This window comes from Somniosus microcephalus, chromosome 5 (genome assembly GCF_052327205.1).
Source record: "Somniosus microcephalus isolate GS21.2 chromosome 5, FLI_Smic_1.0, whole genome shotgun sequence".
Classification (NCBI taxonomy): domain Eukaryota; kingdom Metazoa; phylum Chordata; class Chondrichthyes; order Squaliformes; family Somniosidae; genus Somniosus; species Somniosus microcephalus.
In genome coordinates, this window is record NC_140991.1 from 295,227,125 (window position 1) to 295,247,204 (window position 20,080).

The following is a 20,080-nucleotide window of genomic DNA, read 5'->3' on the forward strand; positions in this document are numbered from 1 at the left end:
CTAAAGGGAGGCGGGGGGGGGGGGTGGTATCTAATTTTCAGAGAGGCTGGTCCTCGCAGCATCACAAATAACCTGTATCCAGTGAACATTTTACTGTATCTTCCCAATATCCAAAGCACTTTTGTTATAAACAAGTCTTCAATTAAAGAAATGTTTGTGCATTTAAGCAAATGCTTGTACAATTAAGAAAACAAAAACATGCTTTGTTCTAAAAGAAATTCTGTTCCTTGCTGCTGTCATTCCCAATTCTCTTCAATTGTTTTAAAATTATTTTTTGTTTGATACCAACTTTACAGATACAGGAAACCTTGGTTTATCCGGAGGTTAACTGTCCGGAATGCTCGATCCACTGGCAAAAATCAGGAGCCGTTTCGTTAGTTTTTTTTTCTTTTCGTTGCTTTTTTTTTCACCAGTCAAGCTCTGCAAGGTCTAGCTGAAGCTGTTGCTTAGCTACATAGACGCTTGCAAGGTACGGCCGACTGTTTGTTTAGAAGCTGTAGGGTTTGTTGCTAGATACGGAGCTCAAGCTCTGTATGTTTTAACATTAGCGCTGGTTTGTCCGGCAGTTTTGATGGGACGGCAACAGCTCGGTCCCGTCGGTGCCGGATATCACAAAGTTTCCTGTAAGTTCCAAATCATAAGAAACATAAGAAATATGAGTAGGAATAGGCCGCTCGGCCCCTTGAGCCTGCTCTGCCATTCAATAAGATCATGGCTGATCTTGGGCTCAAAGCCACTTCCCCGCCCGCTCCCCATAACCCTTCACTCCCTTATCTTGCAAAAATTTGTCTATCTCCACCTTAAATATATTTAATGACCCAGCCTGCACAGCTCTCTGGGGCAGAGAATTCCACAGATTTACAACCCTCAGAGAAGAAATTCCTCCTCCGTTCTAAAAGGGCGACCCTTTATTCTAAAACTGTGCCCCCGCGTTCTAGACATCCTCTCTGCATCTACCTTGTTGTGCCCCTCAGTACCTTTTTATAAGTTTCAATAAGATCACCTCTCATTCTTCTAAATTCCAATGAGTATAGGCCCAACATGCTCAACCTTTCCTCATAAGTCAACCCCCTCATCTCTGGAATTAACCTAGTGAATCGTCTCTGAACTGCCTCCAATGCAAGTATATCCTTCCTTAAATAAGGAGACCAAAACTGTACGAAGTACTCGAGGTGTGGTCTCACCAATACCCTGTACAGTTGTAGCAGGACTTCCCTGCTTTTATACTCCAACCCTTTTGAAATAAAGGCCAACATTCCATTTGCCTTTTTGATTACTTGCTGTACCTGCATGCTAACTTTTTGTGTTTCATGCACAAGGACCCCCAGGTCCCTCTGAACTGTAGCATTTTGTAATCTCCATTTAAATATTAATTTGCTTTTTTATTTTTCCTGCCAAAGTGGATAACTTCGCACTTTCCCACATTATACTCCATTTGCCAAATGTTTGCCCACTCACTTAGCCTGTCTATATCCCTTTGCAGGTTCTTTGAGTCCTCTGCACAACTTGCTTTCCCACCCATCTTTGTATCATCCGCAAACTTGGCTACATTACACTCGGTCCCTTCATCCAAGTCATTAATGTAGATTGTAAATAGTTGCGACCCCAGCACCGATCCCTGTGGCACCCCACTAGTTACCGTTTGCCAACCGGAAAATGACCCATTTATCCCGACTCTCTGCTTTCTGTTAGTTAGCCAATTCTCTATCCATGCTGATATGTTACCCCCAATTCCGTGAGCTCTTATCTTATGCAGTAACCTTTTATGTGGCACCTTATCGAATGCCTTCTGGAAATCCAAAAACACCACATCCACTGGTTCACCTTTGTCCACCCTGCTCGTTACCTCCTCAAAGAAATCCAGCAAGTTTGTTAAACATGATTTCCCTTTCATAAAACCATGCTGACTCTGCTTGACTGTATTATGATTTGCCAAATGCCCTGCTACTGCTTCCTTAATGAAGGACTCCAGCATTTTCCCAACGACAGTTGTTAGGCTAACTGGTCTGTAATTTCCTGCTTTCTGTCTCCCTCCTATCTTAAATAGGGGTGTTACATTTGCGGTTTTCCAATCTGCTGGGACCTCTCCAGAGTCCAGGGAATTTTGGTATATTGCAACCAATGCATCCACTATCTCTGCAGCCACTTCTTTTAAGACCCTGGGATGCAGGCTATCTGGTCCAGGGGACTTGTCATCTTTTAGTCCCATTATTTTACCAAGTACTATTTCCTTAGTGACAGTGATTGTCTTTAGTTCCCCCCTCCCTGTGGCCCCTTGATTATCCATTATTGGGATGTTGTTAGTGTTTTCTACCATGAAGACAGATACAAAATATTTGTTCAGAGTCTCTGCCATTTCCCCGTTCCCCATTATTAATTCCCCAGTCTCGTCCTCTAAGGGACCAACGTTTACTTTAGCTACCCTCTTCCTTTTTTTTATATACCTGTAGAAGCTCTTACTGTCTGTTTTAATGTTTCTTGCCAGTTTACTCTTATAATTCATCTTCTCTGTTTTTAAAAAATTTCCCAATCCTCTGGTCTCCCACCAATCTTGGCAACATTGTATGCCTTCATTTTCAATTTGATACCATCCTTTACTTCCTTAGTTAGCCACGGATGGTGCTCTCTTAAAATCTTTCTCACTGGAATATATTTTTGTTGAGAGTTATGAAATATCTCCTTAAATGTCTGCCACTGCATTTCAACTGTCTTACCCTTTAATTTATTTTTCCAGTCCACTTTAGCCAGTTCTGCCCTCATGCCACTGTAATTGCCTTTGTTTAAGATCAGGACACTGACTTGAGATACAACTTTCTCACCCTCCAACTGAATTTCAAATTCAACCATGCTATGATCACTCTTTCCTAGAGGATCCTTTACTATGAGATCATTTATTAATTCTGTCTCATTACATAATACCAGATCCAAGGTTCCATTACATACTGTTCTAGGAAACCATCCCGGATGCACTCTGTGAACTCCTCCTCAAGGCTACCATGGACAATTTGGTTTGTCCAATCAATATGGAGATTAAAATCACCCATGATTATTACCGTATCTTTTTTACAGGCCTCCATTAATTTTTGATTTATACTCTATACTTAGTATCACTTGAATTGTACGAATTTGTGGCAAATGTCGTTTATGCTATGGTGTTTGAAACTTGGATGGGGTGACTTTTTCTGCAGTCTGAGATTGTATTCAAGGCTTAAATTGAAACTGTCATTTTAAAATTTAATATACACATATATGCATTTTAGATCTACATCTGTGCTGTTCTAAATCTGATCTTGCTGGGAGGTTTGTCTGAGGAGGGTGACTTCTCAACCAATCCCGCTTCACTTCCACATGGCATCCCCCATGACTGTGATTGAGAACTCTGTCTCTCTGTCTCTCCACAAGAGCTTCATTGTAATGTGCCACTACCTTTCTTGTTGTATTTAATAAGCTTTCTTGTCATAACGGCACAGAAGGAGGCCATTCGGCCCACTGAGGGGATGCCGTGCCGGCTCTCTGTGGAGCAATCCAGTCAGTCTCATTCCCCTGCTCTATCCCCATAGCTCTGCAAGTTTATTTCCCTCAAGTGCCTATTCAGTCTCCCCTTAAAAACATTGGGTGTCTCCGTTTCCACCACTTCCGTCGGCAGCGAGTTCCAGGTCCTCACCACTTGCTGTGTAAAAAAGCTTTTCCTCACATCCTCCCCGTATCTCTTGCCCAAAACCTTAAATCTGTGTCTCCTAGTCCTTGTACCGTCAACTAGTGGGAACAACCTTTCCCCTTCGAGCCTATCCAAACCCGTCATAATCTTGTACACCCCTATCAAATCTATGTACTATGAAACACTTAGTAAATTGGATTAGGAATTTAATTTTTTTAAGAACTGAATAAATTATTGTGATGTGGATTGATGCGTGTTTGCAAAAAATTCTGTTTCACCTTTAAATGGCTGTTGCTGCCTTGCCAGGATACTCTACCCAGCTGCCTGCATTGTAAATGTTTGTTTTATTAGGTCCCAAAGCAGAAGTTCATCTGGGAATGACAAAACACTACAAGTTAGCGGATGTCCCGCATTTCAATATTCCTGCCGCAAACTTGCCTAAAAATATACATTTATCTCTAAAGGAAAGTCACTGTAAAAGTTGCATTAACAAAAGGGTGAATACTAGAAATATATTGATAAAAATACAGTAAGTCAAAGGTTTACTGACATTTCACTGTGATCCCATTGGACCTGCACTCTGAGAAACAGTAGTTCACTTATTGGCTCCAGTTGAAATTGGAGCAAGTCTGATAATGTCATGAAGACAGCTGACACTTTAGTTTGTGACTAATCGGTTAGTCAGCTAACCTTTTGAAAGCCCTAGTTTGGACTGCAGGTGAACTGTGGAGTACAGAATAAAGCAATGGTATTAAGACAGTGGCCAGACAAGCTGGTAGTGGTACAGTTTCTTGCCTTATGTTAACTGGGTTTACAGGTAGTTGCAGCGAATAATATATATTAACATGTCTGTGAGGCAGTGGTATTGACAGACACATTAATAAGTCCTTTTGTTGATCTTCATTTAAACTTCTAACTTTGCAATGTAATTATTGCAATTAGTGCATCATTTTAAAGAGAACATAAAATGCTAGATACAGAAATGGATTTTAGTGATGTTGTAGTGTATGTAACGTTCCACCTTTAAGAGAACTATTTTAAGGGTTGCACTACTTTATCTTGGCTGCTGTATACTGTAATACCGGTGGTGACCACACCGGTATATAAGTGCTGTGTAAGGATTTATTGGGCAGTTCCACCCTGACCTTCAACCAGTAAAGTCCTGTTAAAGTTTACTCTTGTGGTCTGTGTAGTAATTCGCAATATAACACACAGACTTAACAGTGGCGACGAAGACGATCTTACCCTGCGGCAGAGACTATCCAAGGCAGTTAACGGGCGTCGAGAGGAGGCATCCACCCTCGTCATTCTGCTGAGAGAAGACTCGGGTCTGCAGAGCAACGGAAGAACTCTAACACGAAGCATTCCATCAGCAACAGGCAGGATCATCCCTTCTATCACGGTGGTGGGTAAGCCGATCAGCGACGAACAGCGAGTCGGTCACGTTGACTGTGAAGTAGGGGAGGGAAAAACGGAGGATATAAGGGCGGAGAACTCGACCACGGCCGGGGGAAACGAGCCGGACAGAAGTCGGGACCAGAGGCGCTGAGACTGGGCAGCGTAAGGCACGGAAGCCGCGGTGCAGGCAAACGCAGCCGGGGTGAGAGACCGGGCTGCAAGCGGGCTGGGAGACGCAGCAGCGTCGAGAGCAAGCTCGACCGCGACCGGTAAAAAGAAAAGAGGCCGGGCAGCTACCGAGGCCGCGAGGCGCAGCGACCGAGAACCGCTTGCGCGGGAGAAAATAAAAATTTTTTTTAAAAAAACCGCGGAGAACTCAGCCGCAGCCGGGGGGGTGGAAAAGGACCGGACTGCAAGAGGGGCTGGGAGGCGCGATTGAAAACCGCTGGGGAGGGCGAACGCAGCAATACGGCAATCGCCGTTACAGCCAGCAGGAGAGACAGAGCCCGAGCGAGCGAGTGAGACTGAGCGAGCGGGAGAGAGAAGAGACCGAGGGAGAACGAGACCGAGCGAGCGAGGGAGACCGTGCGAGCGCGGGAAACCGCCATTTTCGGAGGCGGGGAAGAAGACAAGCGCGGGAAACCGCCATTTTCGGAGGCAGGGAAGAAGACAAGCGCGGGAAACCACCATCTTTGAAAAACAAAAAAAAAGTTTGAGAAACAACAACGAAATTTTTCTTTAAAAGATTGCGAAGATGCCTAAGCGTGGTAACACCAACGATTTCGATTCCGAGGTGGAAGATTGGGCCACGTATGTAGAACGCATGGAGATATATTGTAAGGCAAATGAAATATCAAATGATGATAAAGCACTAACCTGACTAAACTCAATGGGTGCGAAGACATACGGGCTATTGAAGCATCTTCTATCACCAGCTAAACCGGCGGATCAGACTTTCGCTAATATTGTTGCTGTCCTGAAGGATCATTTGAACCCCACACCGCTGATGTTAGCGGAACGATTTAAATTTTATGCGAGAATGCAACTGAAAGAGGAAAGCAACGCGGAGTATTTGGTTGAACTGCGTAGGCTAACGAAATACTGTCAGTTTGGGGAAAGACTGACAGAGGCACTGAGAGACAAGTTCGTGTGTGGGTTGTCGAAGGAAGGAACACAAAAGCGACTGCTCGAAGAGAATGATCTTACACTTGATAAGGCTGTCACTATTGCAGCATCGCACGAAGCCGCAGCGAGAGGCACAGCGGAAATGCAGCTGAAGGCAGCGGTACTCAGCGTAGATCAAATGGCTTCGGGTACAACAAAATGTTATCGTTGTGGGAAGACAACACACGATCAGAACCAATGCTGGTTTAAAAACCAGGAATGTAGAAAATGTGGCAAGCTTGGTCACATAGCTAAAGTATGCCGGTCAGGAAAGAAGACCAGCAACAAAAAGTCACCGCAGAAAAAGTACAGAAAGGTACATAAGGTGGCTGTGAAGAGTTCGGATGAACAGAATTCGGATTCAGACTCCAACAGCAAGGAACTGGGTAGTCTGAGAATTCACAATGTGAGTAAGGAAACTGACCGACAAACTATCTGGGTCACACTGCAGATTGCAGAAGTCCAAGTGAAGATGGAATTGGACACCGGACCGGCGTTGACGGTCATGAATAAGCAAGATTACAAAAAGTTATTCAAACATATTCCCCTAAGGGACACGAAGATAGTATTGCAGACATACACGGGGCAAAAAGTATACCCCATCGGAAAGATAAAAGTCAAGGTGATACACAAGGGCAAAGAACACCAAGGAATGGACTTATATGTACTACCTGAGGGAGGTCCACCACTTCTGGGACGGGAGTGGATCAGGAAAATAAATATGGACTGGCACTCCCTAAACGCAATAACGGTAGATCCCGGAAAGAAAGATGTCAAACCTGAACGATTGTCCAGAATATTGGATGAGGCTAAAGAGGTATTCCAACAGGGACTGGGAACACTGAGAGGAATTAAGGCAAAAATCAAGATTGCAGAACATGCAAACCCAAAATTTTTCAAAGTCAGACCGGTACCTTATGCGATACGACCTGCTGTGGAGGCTGAACTGGAAGGGCTTGAACGTTCAGGGGTACTGTCTAAGGTGGACTGGAGTGAGTTGGCCACGCCCATTGTTCCCGTCATGAAGCATTCATCGAGTAACAAGCCAGGGGAACCGGGAAAGGTCCGCATCTGCGGAGACTTCAAGATCACAGTTAATCCGGTGCTTCACATGGTGCAATATCCGCTTCCGCGGATTGAGGATATCTTTGCTTCATTGTCTGGCGGGAAACACTTCACCAAGATAGACCTGGCGCAAGCGTACTTACAGATGGAAGTTGAGGAAGAGTCGCGCCAGTATCTCACAATCAACACGCACAGAGGCTTGTATCGATATAATAGACTGGTTTTTGGAGTGGCTTCGGCTCCAGCAATTTGGCAGAGGGCCATGGAGCAGGTCTTACAGGGAATTCCAAGCACTCAGTGTTACTTGGACGATATCCTGATTACAGGAGAGGACGAGGAGGAACACCTCGCAAATTTGAAACTGGTGCTCACCAGGTTGAAGGAATATGGCCTTCGAGTTAATCGCCAGAAATGTGAGTTCTTCCAGAAACGGATCTCGTACTGTGGTCATGTCGTTGACCAGGAGGGGCTGCACAAGTCACCTGACAAAATCGAAGCTGTTGTGAAGGCCCCCGCTCCGGAAAATGTATCCCAGTTGAGGTCGTTTCTAGGGTTGATTAACTATTACCATAAGTTTCTGCCAAATCTATCCACGGTGCTGCACCCGCTGAATGCGCTGTTGCGGAAAGAAGTACCATGGAAGTGGAGCGAGGACTGTAAGAAGGCCTTTTGCAAAAGCAAGGCATTGATCACCTCAGGAAGTGTTGGCTCACTTCAACCCAACGCTACCTATTCGTCTAGCTTGTGATGCTTCCCCTTATGGTATTGGAGCAGTACTCTCACACAAGTTGCCAAATGGCTCGGAAAGGCCAGTCGCATTTGCATCCAGATCATTGACCTCCGCTGAGCGCAACTATGCTCGGATAGATAGGGAGGCTCTCAGCCTTGTGTGGGGAGTAAAGAAATTCAATCATTACCTGCAGGGCAAGAAGTTTACACTGCTGACAGACCACCAGCCGTTGGTATCCATATTCAACCCTAAAAAGAGCGTTTCCACTATGACAGCGCAAAGGCTACAGAGGTGGTCCATTTTCCTAGGGGCACACCAATATGACATCGAATACAAAGGATCAAAACGGCATGCGAATGCTGACGGGTTATCGCGCCTACCGTTGCCAACGGTAGAAGAGGCGCCTACAGTGGACCCAGTGGAGATGTTCCACTCAACCATAGTGGAATGTCTACCAGTAACAAATTCTACGATCGAAAAGGAAACAAGAAATGACCCGACTCTCTCTCGAGTCTACGATTTAACGGTGAAGGGATGGCCAGCACATGGCGAACCAATGTTGCCAGCATTTTCGCAAAGAAGAGAACAGCTGTCAGTGTGCCGAGGAACTTTGATGTGTGGATCCAGAGTGGTGATTCCACCCAAACTCCAGCATAAAGTGCTAAAGGAACTTCACGAGGGGCATCTGGGTGGAGTGAAAATGAAGAACCTAGCCAGAGCGTTTGTGTGGTGGCCAGGTATCGATGGAGACATCGAAGAAATGACCAAGAGCTGTCTAGGATGCCAGAAGGTCCAAAACGCCCCACCACAAGCTCCTCTGCATCCATGGGAGTGGCCCTCATCTCCATGGCAAAGGGTACATTTCGACTTTGCTGGTCCATTTATGGACTCAATGTTTTTAATCGCGGTGGATGCACACTCCAAGTGGCCGGAGGTAATAAAGATGTCCTCCACCACCACGGAAAAGACCATCACAGTATTAAGGACCATATTTGCCAGGAATGGGCTGCCGGAACAGATCTGTTCTGATAATGGACCGCAATTTGTGTCCGAAGAATTCAGGAAGTTCTTAAAAAAACAATGGAGTTAAGCACTACACGTCCGCCCTATACCATCCCGCCACCAATGGATTAGCTGAAAGGTTTGTTCAGACCTTCAAGAAGGCCATAAAGGCCATGGGTAATGAAGACATAAATCTACAACATAAGGTAGATAACTTCTTGTTGGCGTACAGGAATGCAACACATGCGGTCACAAACCAAACTCCCGCCATGATGTTTTTCAATAGAAGACTAAGATGCCGGCTGGATTTGATCAAGCCAAACATCAGAAGGGACGTAGAGAATCGGCAATTTCAAGGCATGAATGAAAGGCCAACTAGAACCTTCCAGATAGGTCAACAAGTTTTGGCCCGGGACTACCGTACCGAGAAATGGCAGTCTGGAACTATTTGCAAACGACTAGGACCGCTGATGTATACCGTGGACATTGGTGAAAGCATAATAAGGCGCCATGTTGACCAGATCATAGAGTCATCCGAAAAGGGCCAACCTACTCCACAACTCTATACGCCTAATGTTGAAGCAGAGATACCCATAGTATCTACCTCCGATCCGGTAATACTGGAATCCGATGAACCTGACACTGGCATCCAAGCCGAATCGACCTTGGCAGAAGAACCTACTACACCACCGAAAACTACTACACCACCGAGGCGTTATCCGGACCGAGTCAGGAAGCCTCCAGAGAGACTGAATCTGTGAACTGTTTTTACATGAAGTGTGTATATATGTTATGATGTTATGTTTAATGGGAATATATACTGTTAACCTAAAAAGGGAGGATTGTAGTGTATGTAACGTTCCACCTTTAAGAGAACTATTTTAAGGGTTGCACTACTTTATCTTGGCTGCTGTATACTGTAATACCGGTGGTGACCACACCGGTATATAAGTGCTGTGTAAGGATTTACTGGGCAGTTCCGCCCTGACCTTCAACCAGTAAAGTCCTGTTAAAGTTTACTCTTGTGGTCTGTGTAGTAATTCGCAATATAACACACAGACTTAACAGATGTGATTTATTTTTAAATACGAATCTGGAGGATAAATATAGAATGGTCACTGTGGCATGTTTAGATGATGTATCTGATCTAATCTTGGGATTCAGGTTACAACGTAAACAGCAAGAATAAATGTAGTTTTTGTAACTCTCCTCTGAACCCTGAGGTTAGATTACAACCTTAAATGTCTCTGCTATTAATAGCACCTGTCTCTGTTGTTTGTCATTTTGTCATTAGGTATGTAGAACTAACCATTTTCTTGGCAACGGCCATGTCCCTTAATGTGTGTTTTACATGTTGCTAACTTTTTTTCTTTAAAAAGAAAGGGTGTGGGGATTCCTCTGTTGGATAAAATTACCTCTCTCTACATAACAAACATAAACCTAAATTAAGGTAATGGTTTTGCTTTTAATGAATAGTTATTGAATGCTGCTTTTTTTAAATGTTCTCTCCGGTTTCTGTGGTAAACTGATTAAGTAGCTGAGAATAATTATTAGAAAGTAATTGTTCATAGAAAAGTGTTAATAGTATTGCTACAGGTTTACAGAAAAGTAAGCAACTGTAGTTCACAGAAAACCTGTCAGCTGAGTGTACATTAAATCCACCACTGCATTTTCTCCTTAACTGATTTTCAGTTTGTTTATAAATGTTAATCCTTTAATTTCATTTATAAATTCCAATTATTGCACTTCTGCTGTAGCTGCATTAAGAGATATTTGTTGCTATTATTGTACTGCATGTTAATCCACAAACGCAATGCTGTTGACTAGCGAGCTTTTTTCCACCCTTCCCTACTGCCTGAGTTCCTTCTGCTGTCAACTCCACATAATTGAATATATGACAAACGCTCGTGCCTTCTATTGAGTGACTAGAAACTGAAAATCCAGAATCACTTGTTCCTTACTCTACTACCCGTCTCGGTTACCAGTATAATTTTTTTTAGCTTTTTACTCCTGTTGAGTGACTGTTTTCCCGAAATAAAGTTACACATCTTGTATGATTGCAGCTCAGGTTATACATGCAGTTTACGCCTGATTCCATAAAAGTTTGAATTCTCCATTATTCCATAGAGGTTTACAGCGCAAGAGAGAGGCCATTTGGCCCATTGTGTCTATAGCCCCTCTTTTTGTTAGCACAATCCAAAACTAATCCCACTGCCCTGCTCTTTCCCCATAATCCCATATCTCCCCCTCTGCTTCAAAGATTTGTTCAATTTTCGCTTAAAAGATGCAATGGCCTCTGATTGAACCATCCCCTGTGGGAAAGCATTCCATGCTCCAATAGTCCTCTGTGTAAAGAAATTTCTCCTAACCTTTTTACTCGCTCTCTTAGTAAGAGGTGCGAGGTGCCTTTAGGTAGTGCTAGCCACTCACAATATCGGGCCCCCCTGCTGATGCGTGCAGCCAATGAACAGCGCAGGTAGCGCTGGCTGCTTGCAACAATCCTGTAAAGCAGCAGGCAGCGCAAGTTTACTTGCAACGCAATGAACGGGCACGGGTTAATCGCGTACCGCACAATGTACCCTTTAATTTTATTTTAGGTGCGCGGCCCCTTTAACGGACTGTGCGGCCCATTCAAATTTCTGCACGTGCGCGGTTTTTCCCATTGTACAGCCGGCAAGCGGCCTGCGCGGGACCTTCAAACCATTGCACGGCCGCACAATCCCCGGACCCGTTTTCCGGGATTAGCCAATTTCTCCCCCATACCGTCTTTGGTGCATTCTAAAAATAATTTTCCACTTTGATCAAATGCATCATAAACTATTTAAATTTGTTTCGAACATGAAAATCCTTGTGCATTCACCAACATATAATTGTGTATCATCAAGTACAGCATTGTCAATGTTCAGATATGTACCAAAGGTCGGCAAGTGTAATCTTCTTTAGCCTTTCTCTTAGTAAACAACGCGCATATGCCCTAGAGCCAACTAATGTTGCAGCCTTGTCCTTGGCCTATGTAGGGTATGGCATCAGTTGTGAATCAGCAGGACTTTTTGCAGGAACACAGCTGTTCATGTGCTTTTACCACAGCAGGTCTTTGGATGGTCTCCTGTTTAAAAGACATATGACTTCATGACAAGTTCAGCTGGACTGCTAAAAGTGTTGTGCTTTATGAAAGCTCTTTCCTTTCCATTGGAATTTGTCAACTGCAAGCTAAGCAAAGTGCTGTAATCAGATATGAATTTTGGTCAATGAGCTGAAGATATTTTAAAGGTGCAATTAAATAGGACTTGGGGATGCCGTAGGTTAGTGCACAGGAACCTAGAAATTAATGTTAGTGGCAATAGCGGCAAACACTTAGTGGCCCTATGACATTTCTCTGTCCAGTATTTTAGTGGCGTAGTTAACCAAATAAAAATGAATTGGATTAATACAAAGTTACATGTGGCTACCTGCAAATAAAATAAAATTGAACTCATTTATACCTTTAAAAGTATTGACAACCTTGAGAAGAATGAGGCTCTCAAAATAGCTCAGCAAGTATTGCCAGTGAGGGGATAAGCTGTAGAAAGACTTGCACTGTATTGCACCTTAGCAAGTCTCAAACATTTCATTGATTAATTACTTTGAAAGTCTGTAGCTATTGTATAGGTAAATGCAGCAGTCATCTTGCATGCACTATCTCACAAATAGTAAAGGGATGAATGGACAATTAATCTGTTTCTTGACTGCTATTTATTGAGGCAACCCCACCAACAACAATCATCGCACCAACCACAAAACAACACCTTTTAGGGTAGAAAAATGTATCGAGGCACTTCAGAGAGGTATAAGGAAAATGGACGCCGAGCCAAAGAAGGAGATAATAAGAGGGTTGTTAAAGAGATAGGTTTTAAGGAGGGTCTTATAGGTGAAGTGGGAGGTGGAGAATTGGAAGAGTTTATGGAGGGAATTCCCAAGAGTGTGATCCAGGCAGCCCAAGTCATGGCTACCAATAGTGGAGGGATGCATAAGAGGCCAGAGTCGGAATGGAGAGTATGGAAAAGGGTTGTAGAGCTGGAGGAAGTTACAGAGATAGGTGATGGGCAAGACCATGCAGGGATTTAAACACAAGGATGAGAATTTTAAATCTGAGGCATTGGGGACCTGAGAGCAAACTGGTGTGATGGGCGAGCAGAACCTGGTGCAGGATAGGATATGGTGGCAGAGTTTTAGATGAGTCGAAGGATGGAAAACGGGAGGCTGGTCTGGAAAGCATTGGAATAATCAAGTCTGAAGGTGTGAATGAAGGTTTTAGCAGCAGATGGACTTAGGTGTGAGAGCTGAATGCTGCTAGAGGTGGAAGTGGCCAGACTTTGTTATGCACGGGCTATAATCAGATAGTAAGAGTGGAGTGAAGCCTGAACTGTCCCACCAAACTGGACAAAGGAGGAGGATGATGTGATCAACAGTGTCAAAACTGCTGAGATTTCAAGGAGCACAGGAAGGGATAATGGTCACAGCCACAGAAAGCTTTGTTTGTGACTTATTTCAGAGCTGTGGGCACCTAATAGAGGGGATTCAAATGGAGTTGCTGTAGACATGAGGGAGGAAACAGCAGGTTCAACAAATTTGGATTGGAAAATGAGGTGGGAGATTGGATGTTCGTTAATGACAACTCCAACATGTTGTTCCCCGATGCAAGAATGCTAACAAGTGAGCCAAGCTAATATTGCACCAACCAGTATGATCCCTAGCCAAGTTAACTGTTCTCTTCTATCAAATGCTGCATAAATTTCCTATTTCTGTTTGACACCTTTTTAATGTAAACCTGTGTCCTCTAGTCCTTGAATCGTGTGCCTGAAAGAAGACATTTCCTGCAGCCAAATTCTCCACCCCTGTGAAAATCTTGAATACTTCAATCAGGTCGCACCTCCTCATCCTCCTCCAGAGAGTTAAGTCCAAAGTTCCCTGTAAGCGGTGCTTTGTTCTGCGCGGTCTTTCTTTTAATGCGCGGGCCCTTTGTAAATACTGCGCATGTGCAGAAATTTAATGTAAAAGCCGGTGAGCGTCTTGCACGGGACCTTTGAGATTACTACGCAGCCGCGCACCTTAGGGGGAGCATTGGTTAAGTCCCAATCTTTTCTGATGATTTAGTCTCCCTCTGGACTCCTCCAATAATTTTACATATTTCCTGTAATACCAAAACTCGACGCAGTACTCCAGAGGTAGCCTCATTCAATTTAGTTATAACCTCCTTTGACTTATAAATTGTACCCCTAGCTATACATCCCAGTTTTCTTCGTTTTTATTTTACCAGCTGGCTTGGAATTACTTTATTGAGTTTCTGAGTTCTTTTGAGGCTATTTATTATGGGAAGACAGTGGAAACCAATGTTGTGCAGGAATTGCATGATGTGGGAGTTTCTGGAAATAATAGAATTGTGTATCATATACATTAGGAGCCAGGAGGTGTACTTTGCTCACTACAGCACAGTTACAACCAGAGATCAGTTTCACATCTCATTCAGTAGTCTATTGAAATTGTAGTAAGAATTTTGAGCAGCATTCTCTGGTGGAGTTCTGGTGGTGGAAGCATGAATGTCAATTAACATAGGAACAGGAATAAGCTATTCCGCCCCTTGAGCCTGTTCTGTTAGATTATGGCTTATCTGTATCTCCACTCCCATTTACCTGCCTTTGTTCTGCATACTGATGAAGGTTTTTCACTCTGCCACAAAAGGCCATGTTGGTCCATGTGCAGAGCACCTTTTCCCTAAGCAGCAGCTGAAAACTAGACTGTTCGGCTGGAATTTTGTTCGGGGAGGTGGGTTGGGGGTGGGGGGGGTCAGAGGCCAGGCTTCCTGCAGGCCCTGCCGATTTTACCGGCGGGGCCTAATTTGAATGTGAGGCCTCGGTTTCCCGCCCGCAGCCAGCCAGCTTGAGAGACAGGCTGGCTTGCTGCGGGTAGGCCTCCGTTGCAAGGGGTCGGTCTGGCAGAGGTATCGCGGGAGGTGGGGGGAGAGGATCGGCGGGGTGTTGCAGGATCAGCAGGGGATCGGCAGGTAATGGGTGGTGGTCGGGGATCGGCAGGCAAGCGGGGATTGCAGAGGGGTAGTCCGGGGGGGCGGTGGCGGAGGATCGGCAGAGGAGGCTAATGGATCGGGTCAGCCACCGGAGGATCATCATCATTGCAGGGACGTGGGGGATTCACATTTTTGACAATTTAACTGCCCCCACGCTCTAAACTCACCCATTTTATTAATGGGAAAATTCCGGTATGTTCAATTTATCTCCCACTAAAATCAAGCAAAAAAAAAAAATGGATGGATAGCAATTCTAGCTCCAGATCAGATGAAACCCACTTGAATAACTTATTCTGTGATCTTTCTTCTTGTGGTTGTCATGAACTTAAACAGGGGTGGATATCTGGGAATGGGAAGGATGCTCATCCTGACACACATGGCAATATAGAGTTCAGTTCCAGCTTAACTAGATGAAGACTGAGGGATGTGACATTTAAGGGGGTCTCTTTCCATTAAGGAGAACCAAAATAGCACTTCATCGTCTCTCATCTAAAATATATAAACAGTCCAAGGAGAATAAATACAGCGCCTACAGATTTTATATAATCTAGATTAAGGGTGGTGTTACATTGCAAAGACTGGTTTCAGACCAGCACTTGCTAAGAGTGATGTGCATCTGCTTGCTGGTCAACAAAGCGGACGCTCTGTATATTGTGATGTCCATATACGTACAATAAAGAGTATTAGTGTACCATGTCCTCCTTTTAGTTTAACTTTGACCTATTTTTATAGAACTTCCTTTGATTTTTTTTTTCTGAAACAAAATGACTGATCAATGTCTGCTTTTTAATGAAGTTAACCGGACAATTCTAGTCGATTGTTCTTTTTTAATTAATTTGCTGCTTGGTATAAATATTTAACTTATGACTGCAATTAAAATTCCAAATTACATTTTCAGGAAAGTTGACTCGACATTGTTTTTATATTCTTGAGACAGAAGCTCGTGTTACTGTAGGGCGGTTTATTGACGGGGTGAATCTTGTATGTCTACAATGGCTTTGGTTATCTCAAAGTAAAATATTAATTGTCATGTACAAATACACTGTGTCTCAATTGCGTGTCGAATTGCTGTACCTTTCACAGTTGCACAGTTGAACCTTTTGAGACTGCCTCAACTTCCTTTATTTACACTCTTTTTAAATTTTAGTAACGCCCATTACACGCTCAATGTAGCTGCACTTGACACCCATCCAGTTTGTTATAATCTGTCTTTACACTGAAAACATTGTCATTTGTCCCAAATTATTCTGCTATTCTCCTTTCTTGAAGGTGCCAACTCACAGTGTTGAGATTCCAGAGGTGGCAGCTGTCCTCTGGTGCTATGCCCCAACTGCAAGTGTTGACAGGTAATTTATCCATGGCGCGATGATGCTGCTGGACCTGCTTCAGTCCTCACTCAGTGCTGATACATGCATACTTTCCGTCAGCAGTCACTGGATAGTAATCAAGAACTTTGGTTCCTCATCCATCTGCAAAACCTGGGTTACAGCAAGCTTAAGAACTGTCTTCAGTTTTAACTTTTGTCTTGCAGGTTGCACATTTCTATTGAACCAGAAGCAATACGCAGCATTGCGTACCTGTGTGACGGTGACGCGAGGGCTGCATTAAATGGACTTCATCTTGCAATTCAAGCAAAAGTTGCAGAAACAAGAAAGCCGCAGAACAATAATCTACAGCAAAATACTCCGACAAAGAAGATTGTAATTAAGGAAACCCATATAAAAGAAGGATTTCAACGGTCACACATACTGTACGATCGAGCAGGTAAACTCTCTATGCAGTGGAGTGAACGCACTTCTCTCTAACTAATACCGTTTATTCCAAAAGTAATCATTTTTGATCAGTGTTAGTAATGCATAACTTTAAACCTTTCTGCAAAACAGATGTTTTGCTTGCAGTCATTTTTTGAGTATTCTTACTTTTAATTGATACTCCTGCCTGATTAGACAGGATTTCTGCTCCTGATGGCTATCCACTGACGTCAGTATGAAAAAGTGTGCGTGTGCGCACATATATATCTGGTGATTACAGGATCCGGTTCTGGCTGTGATAACCTCACAAACCAACCCAATCGATCAAATCCCTCGGATAATTTTCCACGCTACCAATCAAAAATCAACAATTGCCGCAAAATCTCATGCTTCTCAATTTTGTTCAAATTGTTGTCAACACCAACTTTTCTTCCTCAAGACAGCTCAAAATAACATTTATTATGCAACACATTAAAAAAAAACACAATTCTAGAAAGAAATAACGAAATATGCTTATAAAATTAATGATTTAATGTTAGAAATACCTGAAAGAAAGCTCATATGCTTGGCCCCTCTCTGAGTCCTGGGACTTGACACATTGGGACAGGAAAGGAGTAAATGGAGTGGAATTCCAAAAATTTATGCAGGACTCTTTCCTCAAGCAGTATGTCTGTATCTACAAGGGGAGAGGGGTTGTTAGATCTAGTTATGAGTAACAAAATAGATCAGGTAGATGAGCTAAATGTGGGTAAGCACCTCGATAGTAGTGACCATGATATGATTCGTTTAAGGTCCATATGGAAAGTGAAAAGATTAGGACAAAAACAAGGGCACCAGTTTGGAATAGGGTAGCTTTTAGAAAGGTGAAGTGTGAGCTAGCTGAGATGGAATGAGTAATTGGCACACAGAACTGTAGATCAACATGAGATTGCAAAGACGCAGGATAAATATATACCATTAAAAAAGATGACTTCATATTTTAGGATGTGTGGATAACTAAGCAGCAGCAACAGCAGGTGTATTTATATAGTGCCTTTAAGGTAGAAAACTATGCCAGTGCGCTTCAGTGGCATAATCAGTCAAAAATGGGCACCAAGCCAAAGAAGATGATATTGGGAGGGGTGACCAAGAGGTGGGTTTTAAGGAGGTTCATAAAAGAGAGGAAGGAGGTGGAGAGGCAGAGGGTTTTAGGGAGGGAGTTCCAGAGGGTGGGCCTGAACAGTTGAAGCCATGCCGCTAATGGTGTGGTGAAGGGAGCGGGGCACAAAAAAGGACAGTCAGAGGAAGGATAGTTCGGGGGGGAGGTTTTAGGTCTGAAGGGGTTATAGAGATAGGAAGAGGTGAGGGCATTAAGAGATTTAAACATGAGGATGAGAATTTTAAATTCTAATGAAAACGGCCCCAATTTTTCAAATCTTTGTATCTCCATTTCCTCATCCTAGTGAATCTGCTGTAACCTCTTTATTGCCTCAACATCCTTCCTATAGCGTGGAGTCCATAACTTCCATAATAACTAAAAATCAGTCGTGAGAAATAAGGGGAGAAAAATGTCTCTTGTAATCAAGTAAATAACTTGGAGAAAAAAGATTTTGGTGAAGAAGGAGGGAAGAATAAACAAGTAAATGTCCTTGCATCTTATCGAATACTGCAAATGCACCGTGGAAAATGGGGCAAAAAAAAAATGTTGTACAATGTAAATGACTGAGAATGAGGTTGTGGGGAGGGAAGAACAAAGTTGCTTGTAACTTAAGCAAATTTTGTAAAGTCATACATCAGCAGTATTACAAATATATCTGTGAGGCACTGTATCTTACGGCCTCAGTAAAGTACGTAAATATTTTACCCCCAGACAACAATGGCATAGTGGTTAGCACTGTTGCCTCACAGCGCCAGGGACCCGGGTTCAAATCCGGCCTCGGGTGACTGTCTGTGTGGAGTTTGCACATTCTCCCCGTGTTTGCGTGGGTTTCCTCCGGGTGCTCCGGTTTCCTCCCACAGTCCAAAGATGTGCGGGTTAGGTTGATTGGCTATGATAAATTGACCCTTAGTGTTAGGGGGATTAAATACGTGGGGTTACGGGGATAGGGTGGGATATGTGTTGGTGTAGGCTCGATGGGCCGAAATGGCCTCTATCTGCACTGTGGGGTTTCTGTGATTCTGTGAACAATGGGATATATTTGGTTAGATGGGCGAATGACTGCTTCACTTGCACTGGTGCAAGAAGAAACCACACTGCAGATCCTGGACGATCTGAACTGTGTCACTGGAGGTATAGTAAAATAATAGTCAGCTTGTAAAGGTCATCATGTAACACTTGTTTTAATTTTAAGGTGAGGAACATTATAATTGTATATCGGCACTGCACAAGACCATGCGAGCCTCCGATGAGAAGTCTGCCCTCTATTGGCTGGCCAGGATGCTGGAAGGCGGTGAGGATCCACTGTATGTAGCACGGAGACTGGTGAGGTTTGCCAGTGAAGATGTAGGTAAGGCTTCAGAATAGCACTGTTGAATATTTCTTCCAACTATGGCAAGTCTTTGATTTTTGGTAATGGTTGGTTGGGGGAAGAGAGTGGAAAGAAAAAGGGTTAATTGTCGAGCTGAAAGGATCACGAGCTTCAGTGTTCCTCTTTGTTACGACGTTCAGCCTTCTGTTATAACTTTGTATTATTTACTGCTAAATTCAAACTTATTGGCCCTGAATTTCCGACTGGAGGCTTCCTGCGGGTGGATGCCTCCGATCGGGAAAAAATCTACGAACTTACCTGCCAGTTACGTAGATCCCGAGGCTTGCGATCATGGGCCTCTCCTCTTCGAAATGCGCAGAGGCCCACGTATCCCAGGGGCGCATGCGGTTCACAAACGCCCTTTGGTTCGCCTGGCCCGCGTGATCCCATGAAAGAAGGGAATCCCCCTTCATACTTTTGACAGGTCCGTACGCACAGAACTGTCAAAAGTATGAATGGGGATCACATGTAAAAACACACTAAAACAATAAATAATTTTTTTTAATTACATATTTAAAATTCATTAAAATAACATTTTAAAAAATTCAAGTTTTAAACGGAGCTAAAAATAAACTTACTCCCAATCTCTCTCTCTCTCTCACTCCCAGTCTCTCTCTCTCTCTCACACTCCCAATCTCTCTCTCACACTCCAATCTCTCTCTCACACTCCCAATCTCTCTCTCTCTCTCTCTCTCTCTCTCACTCCCAATCTCTCTCTCTCACACTCCCAATCTCTCTCTGTCT

General features: G+C 43.6%; 1 protein-coding gene across 1 annotated transcript in view; it reads left to right on the forward strand.

The window, feature by feature from the left end:
• Positions 1-20,080, forward strand: part of wrnip1 (WRN helicase interacting protein 1) — an 84,218-nt gene that overhangs the window by 33,975 nt on the left and 30,163 nt on the right. The window contains 2 exon segments of the mRNA XM_085989150.1: positions 16,610-16,842; positions 19,160-19,315. Coding sequence (XP_085845276.1) covers positions 16,610-16,842; positions 19,160-19,315 — 389 coding nt within the window.